Source organism: Neurospora crassa, linkage group IV (assembly GCF_000182925.2).
Source record: "Neurospora crassa OR74A linkage group IV, whole genome shotgun sequence".
NCBI classification, from domain to species: Eukaryota; Fungi; Ascomycota; class Sordariomycetes; order Sordariales; family Sordariaceae; genus Neurospora; species Neurospora crassa.
The window spans coordinates 4,222,294-4,237,195 of NC_026504.1; the positions used below are offsets into that span (position 1 = coordinate 4,222,294).

The following is a 14,902-nucleotide window of genomic DNA, read 5'->3' on the forward strand; positions in this document are numbered from 1 at the left end:
ACAGGCAACTAACAGTTGTACCAATTGTCGACGGATCGTCAGGGGCGCAGAGACAACTTAATGTAGAGAGGTAGGCACACGCTTCCACCTTCTACCCTACCCCCCCAAAACAAAGAAATAGCTTAGAAAATGCAGTATAGTGCGCTGCTACATGTTCGCTACCTAGCTCTACACATTACTACATCCCATATAACCAATGCCACCCAATAGAAGAGCTACTACTCTCCCATTGTTCGATATAGGCATGTACCTCCAGGAGTATACCTACTCACTTGGTCCACCAGAAGAAATAGAGAAAAACCAATCATGCCTCTGGTTTCTGAGCATGAACTACCATACTACCTACGTATCAGCCATACAACCCTCCCCAGAGGCTACAACCCCAACTCCAGTCCCAAGCCCAAGCCCAACGGCAAACCCAGGGCCAGCAGCTCTATTCTTCGAAACCACTTTCTTCTTCTTCCTTCGAGCCGCTCCATCCCCTCCCGCACTTGTACTCAGCCCAGCATTAGGCGGTGCCTCCAACACCCAGCGCGCGATGGCCGAGGCGCGGTCCGTGGAGATGGGATACTCCTTGCCGTCGTCGACGGACCAGCGGCGCATGTTTTGTGTCTGTGCGGGTTGGGTTTGGGCTTGAACTATTCCGCTGCCGTTGACTGTGTTATTGTTGTTGTTACTGTTAAGGGGTTTGGTGACTCCGTTTGTGTTTGCCGCCGTCGTGCCATTAGCGATACTCGAGGTGGTGCGGGTTAGTAGTGCTGTCGAAGTTGAGGTTGAGCCGTTGGTGGGATGTGACGTAGGTTTGGATCCGTTGGTTGCGGTAGTGGTATCTTTTGGCGACGGCGGTGCATCCAAAGCAAGAGACTCGAAGTCACGCCCGATGAGCTTGGCGTCCATGGCTGCCACGGCGTTATCAAGCCTGTAATCGTTTTCTGCACGCAGTTGACGGGCTTTGACCGCCATGCGAAAAGATGCTTCGTCTTTGATTCGATCATCGCCTAGGGCGTCGATGATGGCTTGGTGTTGGATACGTTCCTTGCGATGCTTGTCGGCCTCGGCGCCGCCGGTGCTGCCGTTGTTGGAGGTTGAACGCACGATGGCTCCTGCTTCTGCCGGACTCCCGGTCAGAGGTGGCAGAAGGGTTTTGTTTTGTCTGATGGGGCCTGGCAACGCAATTGGTACTGATCCGCCACCGCCAGGGCCTGAAGGCTGGAAAAGTGGGAGAGGTGCTGGTGCGCAGAGGTCCTCCCATGTCCCGGCTAGCTGGATGAGGTTGCCGGACGTTCGGAGAACCTCGGTCCAGTCGGCGCGGGCTGGTGAGCGACTAGCTTGGAAAATTGGGTAACCATCGGCAAGGCGCGCCAGTCGTGCTACCATGTAAGCGTGTCGAAGGAGCTCCTTGGCTGAGGTCTGGATAAGACAGTGACACAGGAGAAGAGCGTGTAATGCATCGTTCATGAGAGGATGATAAGTGAGAGTCTCCGTTGTTGTCTGGAAGGTAGCGAATGTGGGCTGTTGTTGCTGCGTACGTACTGGTGTAAGCTCCGTGCTAGGATATGGAGGCAGGTCAGCCGGAGGAGACGCCGCAAAAAGGTCCGAGAGAGCATAAATGCGGTGAGTAGGTTGGCTCTCGCCAGGTTCACCGGTCACGGGAGAGTCAGGACGGGAAGCATGAGAGAATGACCGAGGGACACGAACCCCATTAGCGGCGTAGTTGACTTTCCGGGCAAAGTCTTCGGCAATCTCAATGGGTAGGTCAGGCGAGTACTCAAAGTGCGACAGATAGTTCATGTAGTCTTTCAGCGCACGCTTGGCGTTGTGACGGACGAGCTTCCTCGCCTCCATCATCTTTTTCTCGGCCTCTTGCTCGGCAGTTGTTAACACGGGTATGGTCTGTGTTGTCGCTTCTGAGCCATTCTTAATGCCTTCTTCATATATATCACCATTCGCAGCTTTTCCTGAAGCAGATTTGGTTTCGGCAGGTTTAGAGGGGAAGGCAGCTTGGACGTGCTGACAGGCAATGGTCAGGTAGACACCAGCGCGTTGGAACAATAGCTGAATTTCCAAGCTATTAGGCTGCTCCTCCTCCTTGAGCACCACATCCTCCTGTTTCCGTCCGCCAGGTCGGGCTTGAGGATGATTGTGGTGCTTTGGAGCATTTTGTGGTAACCGGTAAACCCGATGTATCCTGAGGGCTTCTGTCAGATCGGCAATGGCGCCCTCAAAGTCCTCCTTGAAAGTCCTCACGGTGGCGCGTGTCCTAAGAGGCTCTCCCTGGGTGGATTTCTCTGATATGATTTCACTCAAGGCATCCAGGTTGGTGCACTGGGCCAGCTGCCTACTCGGAATTTTCTCGTGGAAGAAGTGTACGTATTTGGCGTCGGCATCCTGGGGGGTGCGCTGGAGTACAAGCGAGGCCACCTCCTCGAGGGGAGAAGCGCTTTGCATTGTAGCCACACTCGACGCTATTTCATCTAGGTGATATGCTTTGGAAAGCTTCTGGGTCGCCTGTTCCCTCATTCGGTGTTTTCTTTCTCGACTGAGCTTCGTTTGCCCTCCAGGTCCAAACAGTCCCAGCGCATGATGGTGGCCACCGGACATGCTGTGCTGGGAGACCGTTGCGACACCACTGGCGGCACGTACAGCCAAATTCGTAGCATCGTCGACGAGGCGGCGGATCTTGACAAGATCAAAGAAGACGGACGGATCGATGGGCCGCGGCCGTGGGGTATTGTAGTTCAAGTTGGCCAGAGTCTCGAGGATCTCAGGAGGGAGCTGAAGCCATGGGCCGTGAAAGGACGAGATATAGCGCCAATGCCTGGTGAATATCAAGGACAGAAGATCAGTCTAAGGTTCAAGTAGTTTACTGGCTGGGCGCATTGTGGAGAAGGACAAAGGAAGGAGGTCAAGAGCGCAAGACATGGACTTGAAGAAGATCAAGGACGGGCAAAGATGGCTCTTCCTTTGGCCAAATGGCAGTGCTATGGGTCGCGGAGGGGAACGGCGCACTTATTCCGACAGATGATGAGTGCCGGCACCGGAGGCGGTTGCTGTTGTGGCTGGGCCTTGGTCTTTGCCGTCTTGTTGCTTCCTCTTCCACTTCCACTTCCACTTCCACTTCGACTTGAGGGATCTTGGGTCGCGGGGACAGCAGGCGACTGTACCTCACTGGCGTTGTCCTCGACGGAGGTAGACTTTTTCTTTTTGGCCATCTTACCGATCAATTGGCCGGTATTTACGACTAAGTGTGGGGAGGTTGTGATTGTGGTTGTGGTTGTGGTGCCGTGGGCGATGCGATGACCGTGGGAGGGGGGCGAGGTCGCGATAGTCTCAAATGGAGGTCCGGTCGGGGGGGCACCGAGACTTGAGGATGGGAACAATGGAGAGCGACGTCAGACGGCGACGCGAGTCCGGGTGTGTTGTTCAGCGTAATCGGCGGTCGTCATCGAGAGAGTAGGCTGGTGGCCGGTCAGTGTTGTTGTTCGAGGTTCGGTTTGGTCTCGATTCTCGAATTCGACTTGATTTCCGTTTCCCTCCCGCGGCAGTTGCGTTTGACGTCAAACCAAACTGTTATACCTAGTGCATGCGCCTGTGGTTTGCCAAGTGGGGGGCTTGTAGGGCTGCTTAGGGGTATTACCGCACCATGGATTGGGGAAGGCACAGCAGCGCTGGAAGCTGGACCCCAGGCGGCGCCAAGCAGGTTCTCTTATCGGACCCCAGATAAGCTACCTACCTACCTCTAAGTGTAGACTAGAATACCTCCGGCCCAGCATGGACGCCGAGGACAAAAAAGCTGGCACCTTCAGTTCCTCTTGATGACAGTACACCCGATACCTACGGCTCGCTTCGGTTAGGAAAAGCTTTTATAAACTTGGATGGTGATTATAATAATTCGAAAGCATATCGCAGAAAGTCGTTTGGAGGTTCCTCTATACAATAGCTGCCTACATGGAGACGTGTGAAAAGAATATGCAGGTACTCTTACGACAATTCGGTTGGTCGCCCATGTACAAGTGCCCGAAAAGTGCCAGCTTTTCTGTCACGAGCGCTCTTAGGTCATGGAGCTTGGAATCAAAATATGGGGCTCTTTCCCTTCAGTTCTTTATTCCCCTCTTCTCACTTCCACTTTACCGGACCGAATTTCCATTCTCTTACTTCAACATCTTCAATTGTCAGTTCGACTGATCTCGTATTCAGTCCCATTACATACCACCTACATGTAGTATACACCATCTTGACTTCACATTCAATTCTCTGGACGCAACTGCCATAAACCGTTGATCGTTTCAATCATCAAGTGACGATTCACCTTCAACCCCAACTCTCGAGCCTTACCGAGACATTTGTTCTCCCTGAAGAGGTACTCGTTGCCGTTCGAAGCATCCCTCAGCCAGCCGAAAGCTACTCAAAACGCCCCTCTGCAAATCTGGCCATGATGAACGGAGGAGTCAGTGATGATCTCGTTATCATAAAACGAATTGCCTTGATCGGACCACATACCTGAAATCAACTCATCCGGCAAATGACGAAACATCGGGAGACGGAGCCGGCGCCGTCATGACCACGGTGGACCCCTCAGCCCTCGAAAGTACAATTGTTCCCTTTCCTTGCCCAACGAGACATGCACATGCCCTCCGTATCTGATCTTCCGGTCGGCCCCGCCACGCTTGAGGACAGTGTTCCATCACGGGCGGCGCTCTTGCTACCACCCTTCGTCGTCGAGAAAGAGCTCCGCTGGCTCTGGCTGTCATCGTTGCCGGCGTCCCATCGTTATCATTCATGGACTTCGCCAGGGTATTGGCCACCGTCGTGGTCGGAATAATGGTCCTAGTAACCGTTCCCGTGACGGTTGTGGTGACTGTTATTGTGGTCATATCCGGTTCGCTGTCATCGCTGTCGTCGTTATCTCCTTCATACACATGGTGGCCTCCAAGGCGCACCTTTGGAGGTTTGACTATCGGATTTGGCGAGACTGCTGGTGGGGGAGCCATTGTAGTGACTCGAGATGTGGCTTGGGGAATTTGAACGGGTCGCACAACTGCTGGACCTGCGAAGTAAGACGAGCAAAAGGACTCGGCTAGCTTCCGGTTTGTGTCGGGTTTGTCGACTGGCTCGAGCAGTTGCAAGAGGGCATTGTCCTCACATCTGTCTTGGTGATTGATGCTTCTCTCATGGCAAGTGCGTGAAGGGGCTGAGAGAACTGAGTAAACGAGAAGTAAGAGGCTCCAAGGGAGAAAATGCGTCAGATTCATGGTGGTGAAGAGACTTGTTGGCTGTGCTTTGGTAATCCGCTGACCTCTACACCTCACCTCGCCCGATCATGGGCATACATCTTATAAATGGCTGGCGATCCATTCGAAAGCTGTCAGTGACGTGTGCGATTGCGCGGAGGTTGCAAATATCGTGGCTGGGAGTTGTAGTTGGAATGCTGACCTCCCTCCTGCCATCTAGTGTCTCTTTACTCCCCACATTCCGTTCCGCGGTACTAATGCGAGCACCTACTGTGTAGGCATTGGAACGAAACCCAAGTTCTCTGTGGCATTGACACTCAATTCCAATGCCTTCTCTCCTTACTTCTAGAACATTGGTCTGAAACGACGCTATCAAGCCCGCATACACACGTTCCAGCCTCTGCACATGTCTTAAACAGTAAGACTCACAACCTGCTTACCGACGCCCTTCACAACATCATGTACTCTTGCTCTATCTTCTTTGACTGCCCTCCAATGTCTCGCAACTGCCAACACCACCCTCAGACCCGCAGGTCTGAAGCTGGGTGTCACAGTCGGCCATATGGCCAAGGAATGTATCGAGTCTTCTTCACCAATAAGTTCACTGCGATACTCGTCAGGTCCACAAACCCTTTAACTAGTCACACCTATGAACCGTTAGCGAGTCGAGCATCAAGCGCTATACATCGATCAGTCATTGGCTGCTTCGTGTGTTATTAACTTCCAGTGATCGTTCCATCGAAACGCAGAGTTGCCAAGTGACCAACCTATCAAGCAAATTTGATGAAGGACGACCACTGTCATCTTGGGATACGACATGAAGAGGAAGGCCGTTTTCCAAGCACAGTTCAAGTTCCATGTCACAACTGGGAAACGAAAAAGCCTCTAGGGGTATCACACAATTTATACATTGCAGCCCATCAGTCGCTCTTGTAACAGCAATGGACTAGTACCGACTTTCACACAGCTACAAAGTCTCGCACCAATTTAGTGCCAGAACTCGAAGCCGGTGCGGTTGTCAAAGATCAAGTTCAACCAGCCCGCCAGTCTAATTCCGCCCTTGATAATGCTGCGCTCAACAACCTCCGTAGCGCCCTTGTAGTAATCACCTCCAATCTCAGTACCGTTCAGCTGGTTGCCAGGAACCTTCATGACGTAGTGGCAGACCTCCTCGTTTCCGTCCTGAGCCCAAGCGGCAGCCGCGCGCTCGGAAGCCTTCCTGGTGGCGACCGAGTGGTAACGCAACCACCTGCGGACGTCCTTGCGGTACTGGCCCTGGTTGATCTTGGCGGCGAGGTTGTTGGCCCACCCCAAAAAGTCGGCGCTGGTGATGTTGGCGGCGCTGGTCGGAGGGGAGATGCCGAGCATAGCGTTGGGGATCGAGGTGTCCCAGGCGGCGTGCAAGTTGGTCTTGTAGCCTTGGAAGGTGACGGTGATGTTGTTGGCTCCCTCGCCGAAGCCTTCGGTGTGCAGAGGCTGGGCGATATCACCCAAGAAGTGGACGATGAATTTGAGAGCCTGCGCCTTTTGGTCGGCGGTGATGTTCTTCATCTGCACACGCTCGGTCTACAAAACATGCCCTGGTTAGTCAATTTGCCCTTCACTCCTACACCATGGCACAGTTTGAGGTCAACTAACGTAGTTCCCGATAGCGGAAACGACACAGCCCTCAGGAGGGCAGTCCTCCGGGAGGACAAGGTGGCAGCTCTCCGGGGGAGGGCCGTCATGGCCGTTCACGAAATGAAGACCGGCGGACCACGCATTGGCCGCCGACTCATAGCGGAAAGAGTCAGCCCACGACGCAATGTTGCCCATATAACTGGTCGAGTTGTCGCCCAAGATGGTCTGGACCTGCTTCACGGTGTTGGGGGTAAGATACTGCTGAGCAACAGACGCGACGGTAGCATGGCCGAGCTTGCCCCAGGCGCTGACGGTGGCGGCCTGGAGGAGGACGACGGGGAGGACAACAGAGGTCTTCATGGTGATGGGCGTTCAGGCTGCTGAGGAACAAGAAGAGACTCGGAAACCGTGAGCAGCAGGAAAGCCAGCAATTGCTGGTTCATGGCGCCGGCTACCATTTTTAAAGTCAGTCCTTCTACACACGTATTGTAGAAGCGAGCCATCGATATCTGCCGATGCGGTGGCTTGGTGGCAAGCTAGTCGGAGTTGTGTCCATGATAGCACTAGGGTTTGCGGGTTGTGGGGTTGATGGACGTCAATAACTCGGATGTCGGATCCCCAAAAAGGCAGCTGCAAAGAAGGCTTGCAATCGGCGCCGATCATTTCAGGTCCCGATGTTCCAGGTGGACCGCGAGCACGGCACATGCTGCTCGACGCGACAAAGGTGGTGATGCATACAGTTCTAACAGGTACAGTACTTGTAAGGTGATATACCTAGGTAGCCTTGAAGATGCAAAGGACAGAAGGCCGGACGAGAAGAGGCACCTAGGTAGGTACACTAGAGGATGGACACTGGCTACCTGTAGGCATTGTGAGTACTGTACCCGATGCCCACGTGCTGGTTACTCTATCCTTGATTGGCAGGTGCACTAACATCACCCTTGTAGTGTCTTTCGACGCTATCGTGGCTATCTGCTCCGACTTTCGCAGTACTATTTGACCTCTTCACAATCCATCACCGTCATCAATCATGTCCTAGGATCCGTGGGACGAATACAAGTGGCTCGTTGGCTGGGTTGAAAGTCAATACGTATCTATAATATCGAGCTGCAGTATGCTATCGTTGAACACTGACTTATTATGGCCTTCTGAAGCTATTCCCTTGGCCCCGGACGTCCTGCGGCAAACTTTACCAGGGTGTAATAAATTTCTGTGCCGGTCACACAAGACCTTGTCCCGCATGAAGCTTGGGGTTGTTATCTCGGAAACCCCCAACAGCTCGGAAACACGAATACAAGAGTCGGAAATTCCAAACCCCATAACTACTACAGCACAGCAGGAACGGTACCTAGCCGTCATGTTCACGCTCGCCGTCTTACAAATAATACTCTCGACTCCTTCAAACACGTTTGAGTCCCAGGCTGCTAGGTGGATAGCGCCAAGTAACAACTGCTGATAATCGTACAGAACTACAGATAAGGCGAACTTCACTCTGCCGTTCCCACCGCCAAACGCCAGACCCTATCTTGGCATTTCTTGGCATCAGGCATTTCGGACCCCCATCATCTGAGGTATTTTTTCAGGAGTTGGTAGAAGCCCTCGATTTTTCGACTTTAAACGCGTATAATTCCACAGCGCGGACGGCCGCCTAGGTGCACCATATATGTTTTGATAGCTCTTTCAACGAGGAATCCGAATTTGAAGTCCGTTTTCGAATACAATAAAGACTCGTAGAGCTATAGGCGAAAATATCCAAAAATAGTAAAAATCGTAAAAATAAAGTAGAGGTTATATAATAGTATTTAAAAAGACGGATCTAATAATGAAATCTATTTTTAAATATCTTTTATTTTGAAAGAGAAATAATTAAAAGAAATAAAAGTTAAAATTTGGTTTTTAAATTATATTATAATAAAAAAGAAAGTTACGAAAAAACGGACTTTATATTCGGAATTAGCGTATTAATTTGTATATAAAAGCCTATAACCTTTACCATATTATACTCTCCAGTCTTTATTTTTTTATAAAATTTAAAATTTTTAAAAAAGTAAATTTGGAAAAAATATTCTTTTTACTCATTTTCCTTTATATCTTTGTATTAGAGTAGATTAAATACTTTTCTAAGTACTTTCGAATATACTGAATCCGAATTTCAAATCTGTTTTTAATTATCTCCACTTTTGGCCGTCATATAGTCGAAAAACTAAATTTTGAATTTTATTTCTTTTAACTATATCTTTACCAAAATAAAAGATATTTAAAAAGCAATTTCACTATTAAATCCGTCTTTTTAAAAACTATTATATAACTGTCAGGAGGCTAAGAGCTCGTACACAGAAGCACCTCAGCGGCTGCTACTCCCCTTTATTAACCGACGCGTAGGATTACTAATAATAACGCCTATATCGGGTCGGGCTCGCAGGAAGGATAATCCGGCACCGCGCCGAGGCGCTAAACTAGTATAAAGCTCTATAATACTCGTTAGCGGATAAATAGAGTTTGTATAAATATAAAAAAGGCTTAATAAAACGTAGTTCATTATAATTAGTAGCTATTAATATATTTTTAAATTAACCCCTAACTTACCGTCCCCTACGTATAGCTACAATTATAGTTACCTCAACCTACCCTTTACTTACGTTCCTAATAAATTAATAGCTCTTCCTCTAGGAATTAAACCGGTACTATTAAAATATATATATATAGCAACTAATTTATTTCTTATACTACTAAAGTTATTCCTCGTCCTTCTCGTATTACTACCCTTATAATTATTATAATTAAAATAATTTAACCTCCTCCACTTTTATTATAATAATATTAATTTACTGTAGAGTCCGTCGAAGAAGATAATAATAAAGATTACCCCCCTACACTGCCCCGGGCTCTCCGTTCGTACCCCTAAATCTCGGAAACTAATAAATTCGTATGTAAATAATAATTATTCGAGTCTCGGTTCGCCGTAATCAAACTCCTCCTTAATTATTTCCCTTCGTATATATTTTAGTAAAAATAATTCGCTTTCGTAGGCCTCGCTAAATAAAATTCTGTAGGAAACTACTCCCCTATCCCTACCGGGTTCTATTATTAGGATTACTTCTTCTATAATTAAATTCGTATTTCTACTATAATTCCCCTTATTACCCCTTCGTTAGCGGCTATTACTATAGTTACTCCTTTACTAACTGTAGCTACGCTAGTCCATATTAAATACCGTTCTAAATACAATATTACCAAATTTACTAGCAAAAACTTCTTATAATTATAGAATTACTTCTATAACGTCGATATATATTTCTAAGAGTACCCCCGTACTTCCCTCTCGTTCGCTATTAATTATATTGAAGGTAATTCTAAAAATATATAAATTAAATATATATTAGTTTTTTATAGTAAGTTTAGGTATAATATTATTTATAATGTGCCTACGTAGAACGACCTCCGTATTTTCTTAGAAACCGAATATAATAGTAATACCTAAACTATTAAATAATCTACTTTTAATAAATTTAAATATATATAGTAAAGCGCTTTAGAAACCGTTTATAACTTCTATAACCGCTATTATACCGAAGAATTTAATTTATTATATAATTAACTAGAATATATTCGGATTATTATTTAAATTAATTAATTGTATTCCCTTTTTAAATAAAGTATCCTTTTAATAGCTAATATTAATACAATAAATAAAGTAGTAACGTACGTAGAATAGTTAGAAGGTTTAGAGAATATCGAATTATCTATATTATATTACTAAAACTAAATATTTTTAAAGTATATTCCGTCGTCTTTTTCATTTTCGTACCCTCCTACTTCCTCTTCGAATATTCCTTCTTAATTGTCCTATAGTAATAACCCCTCCGATTTTCCCTATCGCCCCCTTACTATTTTCTAAATAAATCCTAATTTTATTTATTCCCTTTATCGTTAGAAAGGCTATACGTATAGCTAGTATACCTAGCTAAAACTATTAAATACCTACTATAAATATAGTATAATAGGTTATTTTATAGCGGTATACCCGAATTAAACCTATTATAATTATAATTAAATTGGTTATTTAGTACGGAATTACCCTATTCCTATAAGTATTCCGTTGTACGGAGCGAATATTAAACTAATTGCGGCTAGAGTAGCGGCTGTAATTACTTAGAATAATGTAAGTAGATTATAAATATACTTAGAAATAAGGTTATTAATAAGGATTTATAGAAATTAGTAAAGTATACGAGGGTTAATAAATTCGGATACAGAGTTAAATTTAATTAATAGGTATCTATTTTTATCGGACGTAAAAATTAATCTAGTACCCTATCGTCTTATTAATTTCTCCCTTCAATTTATTCTTATATATAATATAATTACCTATTTTATTAAAATATATAACTCCTATAATATTAAACGGATAAAGCGAATTACTTTTACTATAATTAAATCCCCGGTTATAAAAATTATCTTTAGTTACCCCTAATTTTATAAGTAGAACCCTAATATTAATTAATAGCAATAGTTATTTTAATTTCGTATTAAAGCTAACAATTTTATATTAAATATAGTACCAACGAAGGAAGTATATAACGTTGCAACTATCCTAGCGGGGCCTCGGTAGGATTTAATTCTATTATTAAACCTTCGGGAAATAATAAAGGTAGAAGAGGGTTTCTACCCTCCCGTATATATAAATATCCTATTCGAAATCCCCTCTTCCTTAGCATTAGAATTTATAGCCCTACTTATTATAATAGAATTAGCCAAATCGCTTTCGGTCCCTACCCCCCTAGTAAAGGTTTTTCGAATAGTATTTAATAGCATCTACCCTACCCTAGTACCCCCTACGGAATTAGCGCTACTATAACCTTTAGAATTACTAAAGGAAATAGAAGGCGAATTCGCCGTCCCTAAGCCGGTTATCCCGCCAGAATACGAAGAATTCCAATCGGTATTCGAAATTTTAATTATACCCCTACCCTAATATAACCAATTAGAATATTATATTAATTTAATCAAAAGGGAATTAGTACTTTAAGGATTAATTTATATATTAAATATTAAAGAATTAAAAGTATTATACAAATAATTAACGGAAATACTCTAGAAAGGATAAATTCGTCCCTCTATTAGCCTAATAAGCGCCTCTATTATCTTTATTCTAAAGAAGGGTAGAAAATTAAAGCTCTATATTAATTTTAGGGCGTTAAATAAGGTTATAAAGAAGAATCGGACAGCGTTACCCTTTATTTAAGAAATTCTCGATTAATTATTATTAGTTAAAGTCTTTATAAAATTAGATTTGAAAAATATATACTATAGAATTCGGATTTAAGAAGGAAATAAAGAGAAGACGGCATTTTATATAAAGTATAGGTACTATAAATTTTTAATTATACCGATAAGATTAATAAACGCACTAGTAATATTTTAAACGTATATTAATAATATATTAATAAGGCTAATAAATATAATATATATTATTTACTTTAATAATATCCTAATTTATAGTAAGAACGAAGAAGACTACATTAACTACATTAAGGAAGTCCTTCAACAATTGTAAAATTATAACCTCTACGTAAATTTAAATAAGTACGAATTTTATATAAAATAGGTATTATTCTTAGAATATATCGTCTCCCCGGAAGGCGTATCGATAGATTTAAAGAGGGTGGTAGTAATTACAGAATAGGAGGCCCTAATAAACATTTATAATATCCAAGTCTTTCTAAGGTTTATAGGGTTCTATCAACGCTTTATAATATTATATTCTAAAGTAATTATACCCCTAACGGAATTATTAAAGGGGAATAAATAGAAGCTATTCGAACTTATAGTAGAAGTAGAAGAAGCGTTCAAGGAATTTAAAAAGCTATTTTAGGAAACTCTTATATTATATTATTTCGACCTAGTATTATAAATTTAAATAAAGATAAATATATTAGATTTTATAATTAGGGTAGTTCTTATATAGTTATATAGTAATAAGTAGTACCTAGTAGCTTTCTTCTTAAAAAAGAAATTATTAGAGGAAATTAAGTATAGGGTTGGGAATAAAGAGCTATTAGTAATTATAGGAACGTTGAAGGCGTAGAAGTAATATTTATTATATATAAATAAACTATTCCTAGTAATTATAAATTACTTAAATTTATAGTATTTTCGAAATAAAGAACGGACGAATACGAAGTAAAATCGGTAGGTATTAAAATTAATAGTATATAATTTTAAAATTGAATATTATCTAAGAAAATTAAATTCGGCGGATAAGCTATTAAAGAAGCTATAGTTATAAGGGGAAGAACCGGAGGTAGGGGGCGATTATTTATTAATAAAGGTTATCGAAGGGAGCGAAAAAAAGGGTTGGGCGATAAAGGAAAGTCGAATATTAAGGGCGCTAGTAAAACGGGTAATTTTAATTAGAAAGAAGGTTTAAAGGACGGTAATAAAAGAAAAGGAATAGTAATAGAATATAAGCGAAATAGAAGAGGGTTGGACATTAAAGGACGAAAAGGTCGAATTGCGGGAAGAAAAGTAGAGTTTATAAGGGGAGGACGAATTAAATAGGAAGGAGAGGAAGTAAAAGGAAATCGAGGGTAATAGCGGAAAGGATAGAGTAATAAGGAAGAGGGTAAGGTTTATAAGCGAAATTATTACTAAATTAGAGAGGGAGAACGAAGGTATTATTATAGGAAATATCGGCGGGTATATAGTAGTAGCGAGAGTACGGTAGGATAAAGAATAATTATTATTATTAGGGTAATAATTATTAGAAACGTAGAAAGAAGACCTATTTATTATTAAGGAAGTATAGAAAAATAGCGAAGGGGGGAGACGAACAAAGAATTAGAAGATAGGGGAAGATGGAACGCTATAGTATTAATATTAAATTTATATCCTAGAACGGATACGGACTAAACTACTCTATACCTATTATAATATAGTAATAACTAAATACCCGGGCTAAAAAAAAACGTTAAAACGTATTAATTAATTCTATTACTAACCTACTATTATAACCGACGTTAAATTATACGTCCGCGAATATTTAGTATACTAAAAGGCTAAACTATATAACTACCGGCTATACGGGCTATTAAAGTTGCTACCTATCCCTACTATCCCTTAATAAAATATTTCGTACAATTTTATTACTGAAGTACTAAAATTATTTAACCCTATATTTAATCGGACCTACAATATAATCCTTATTATTATTAATTATTTTACTAAATACGCCCTATATATCCCTATATAAAAGACAATTAATACCCGGTAATTTATATTCCTCTTTTAATAAAACGTTTTCTAGTAATTTAGCCTCCCGAATTTTATTATATCGGATAAAGGTAGCCTATTTATAAACTAATTTTAAAAAATTTACTACGAATTCCTAAATATCTATAAATACTTTAATATAACCTAATACCCCTAAACGGACAAATAAACAGAAAAGTAAAATTAGAATTTAAAATTATACCTTCGGATCTTCTACAATATAGAATAGGTTAATTAGGCCGAAAAAATTATATTAGTATAGTAAACGTATAATAATTATTTCTATACTACTATCGGAAAATCCCCTTCGGAGCTACTCTTCGAGTATTATCTTCGGGGACCGGCGGATCCGGAACAAGGGCGGAGGACAGTCCTACCGATAGTAGCTACTAATTAAATTAATAAGCTACTTCGTAAGTAGTTAAAAGTTGTAGTAGCCTTAGAGGTTATTAATTAAAGGTATATAAAATAATATAATAAAGCCCGGAAACTAAAGGAGTTCGACGTCGGAAATTAGGTTTTATTTAATACGAAATACATTAAATAATACTACTTAAATACTAAATTAGTAAATAAATTTTTAAGACCTTTTTAAATTACTAAGGTTATTAGGGAGAAGAAGATAGTATACCGATTTATATTCCCTACGCATTACCAAATCTACTTAATATTCTTTATTATTCTACTAAAACTATACTATAAGGATCCTATTACAGTAGTACTATAAAGGGAAGTTGTAGATATTAAGGAGGATAATATTTAGTACGAAATTGAAGCGA

The 14,902-nt window shown here is 42.5% G+C and overlaps 3 protein-coding genes across 4 annotated transcripts; all 3 read right to left on the reverse strand.

Moving 5' to 3' along the window:
• Positions 1-122: 122 nt before the first annotated feature.
• NCU08650 lies at positions 123-3,572 on the reverse strand. Of its 2 annotated transcripts, none has more exons than XM_011396010.1 (2): positions 3,010-3,572; positions 123-2,818 (listed from the first exon to the last, which is right to left on the reverse strand). In XM_011396010.1, exons 1-2 carry the CDS (start codon positions 3,210-3,212, stop codon positions 343-345), a joined length of 2,679 nt encoding a protein of 892 aa, XP_011394312.1. In that variant the 5' UTR covers positions 3,213-3,572; the 3' UTR covers positions 123-342. The 2 variants fall into 2 exon arrangements, with proteins under 2 accessions (XP_011394312.1, XP_011394313.1); XM_011396011.1 differs by having other exon boundaries at positions 124-2,818; positions 3,165-3,572.
• A 704-nt stretch (positions 3,573-4,276) lies between these two features.
• NCU08649 (hypothetical protein) lies at positions 4,277-5,252 on the reverse strand (the record flags this gene model as incomplete). The annotated part of the gene is made up of 2 exons (XM_956857.2): positions 4,277-4,426; positions 4,501-5,252. The coding sequence occupies one exon, from the start codon at positions 5,250-5,252 to the stop codon at positions 4,512-4,514; it is 741 nt and encodes a 246-aa protein (XP_961950.1). The 3' UTR covers positions 4,277-4,426; positions 4,501-4,511.
• Positions 5,253-5,918: 666 nt separating this feature from the next.
• Positions 5,919-7,625, reverse strand: NCU08648 (nuclease PA3). Its single transcript, XM_956856.3, has 2 exons — positions 6,870-7,625; positions 5,919-6,797 (listed from the first exon to the last, which is right to left on the reverse strand). The coding sequence occupies exons 1-2, from the start codon at positions 7,209-7,211 to the stop codon at positions 6,219-6,221; spliced, it is 921 nt and encodes a 306-aa protein (XP_961949.1). The 5' UTR covers positions 7,212-7,625; the 3' UTR covers positions 5,919-6,218.
• Positions 7,626-14,902: the final 7,277 nt, after the last annotated feature.

Excerpts from the sequence above, each read along its gene's own strand:
- NCU08650 (XM_011396010.1), bottom strand. The coding sequence starts at position 3,212 with ATGGCCAAAAAGAAAAAGTCTACCTCCGTCGAGGACAACGCCAGTGAG. Across the intron at positions 2,819-3,009 it reads CTCATCATCTGTCGGAATAA|GCATTGGCGCTATATCTCGT; the intron begins GTGCGCCGTTCC and ends GATATTCACCAG.
- NCU08648 (XM_956856.3), bottom strand. The coding sequence starts at position 7,211 with ATGAAGACCTCTGTTGTCCTCCCCGTCGTCCTCCTCCAGGCCGCCACC. Across the intron at positions 6,798-6,869 it reads TTTCCGCTATCGGGAACTAC|ACCGAGCGTGTGCAGATGAA; the intron begins GTTAGTTGACCT and ends CATGTTTTGTAG.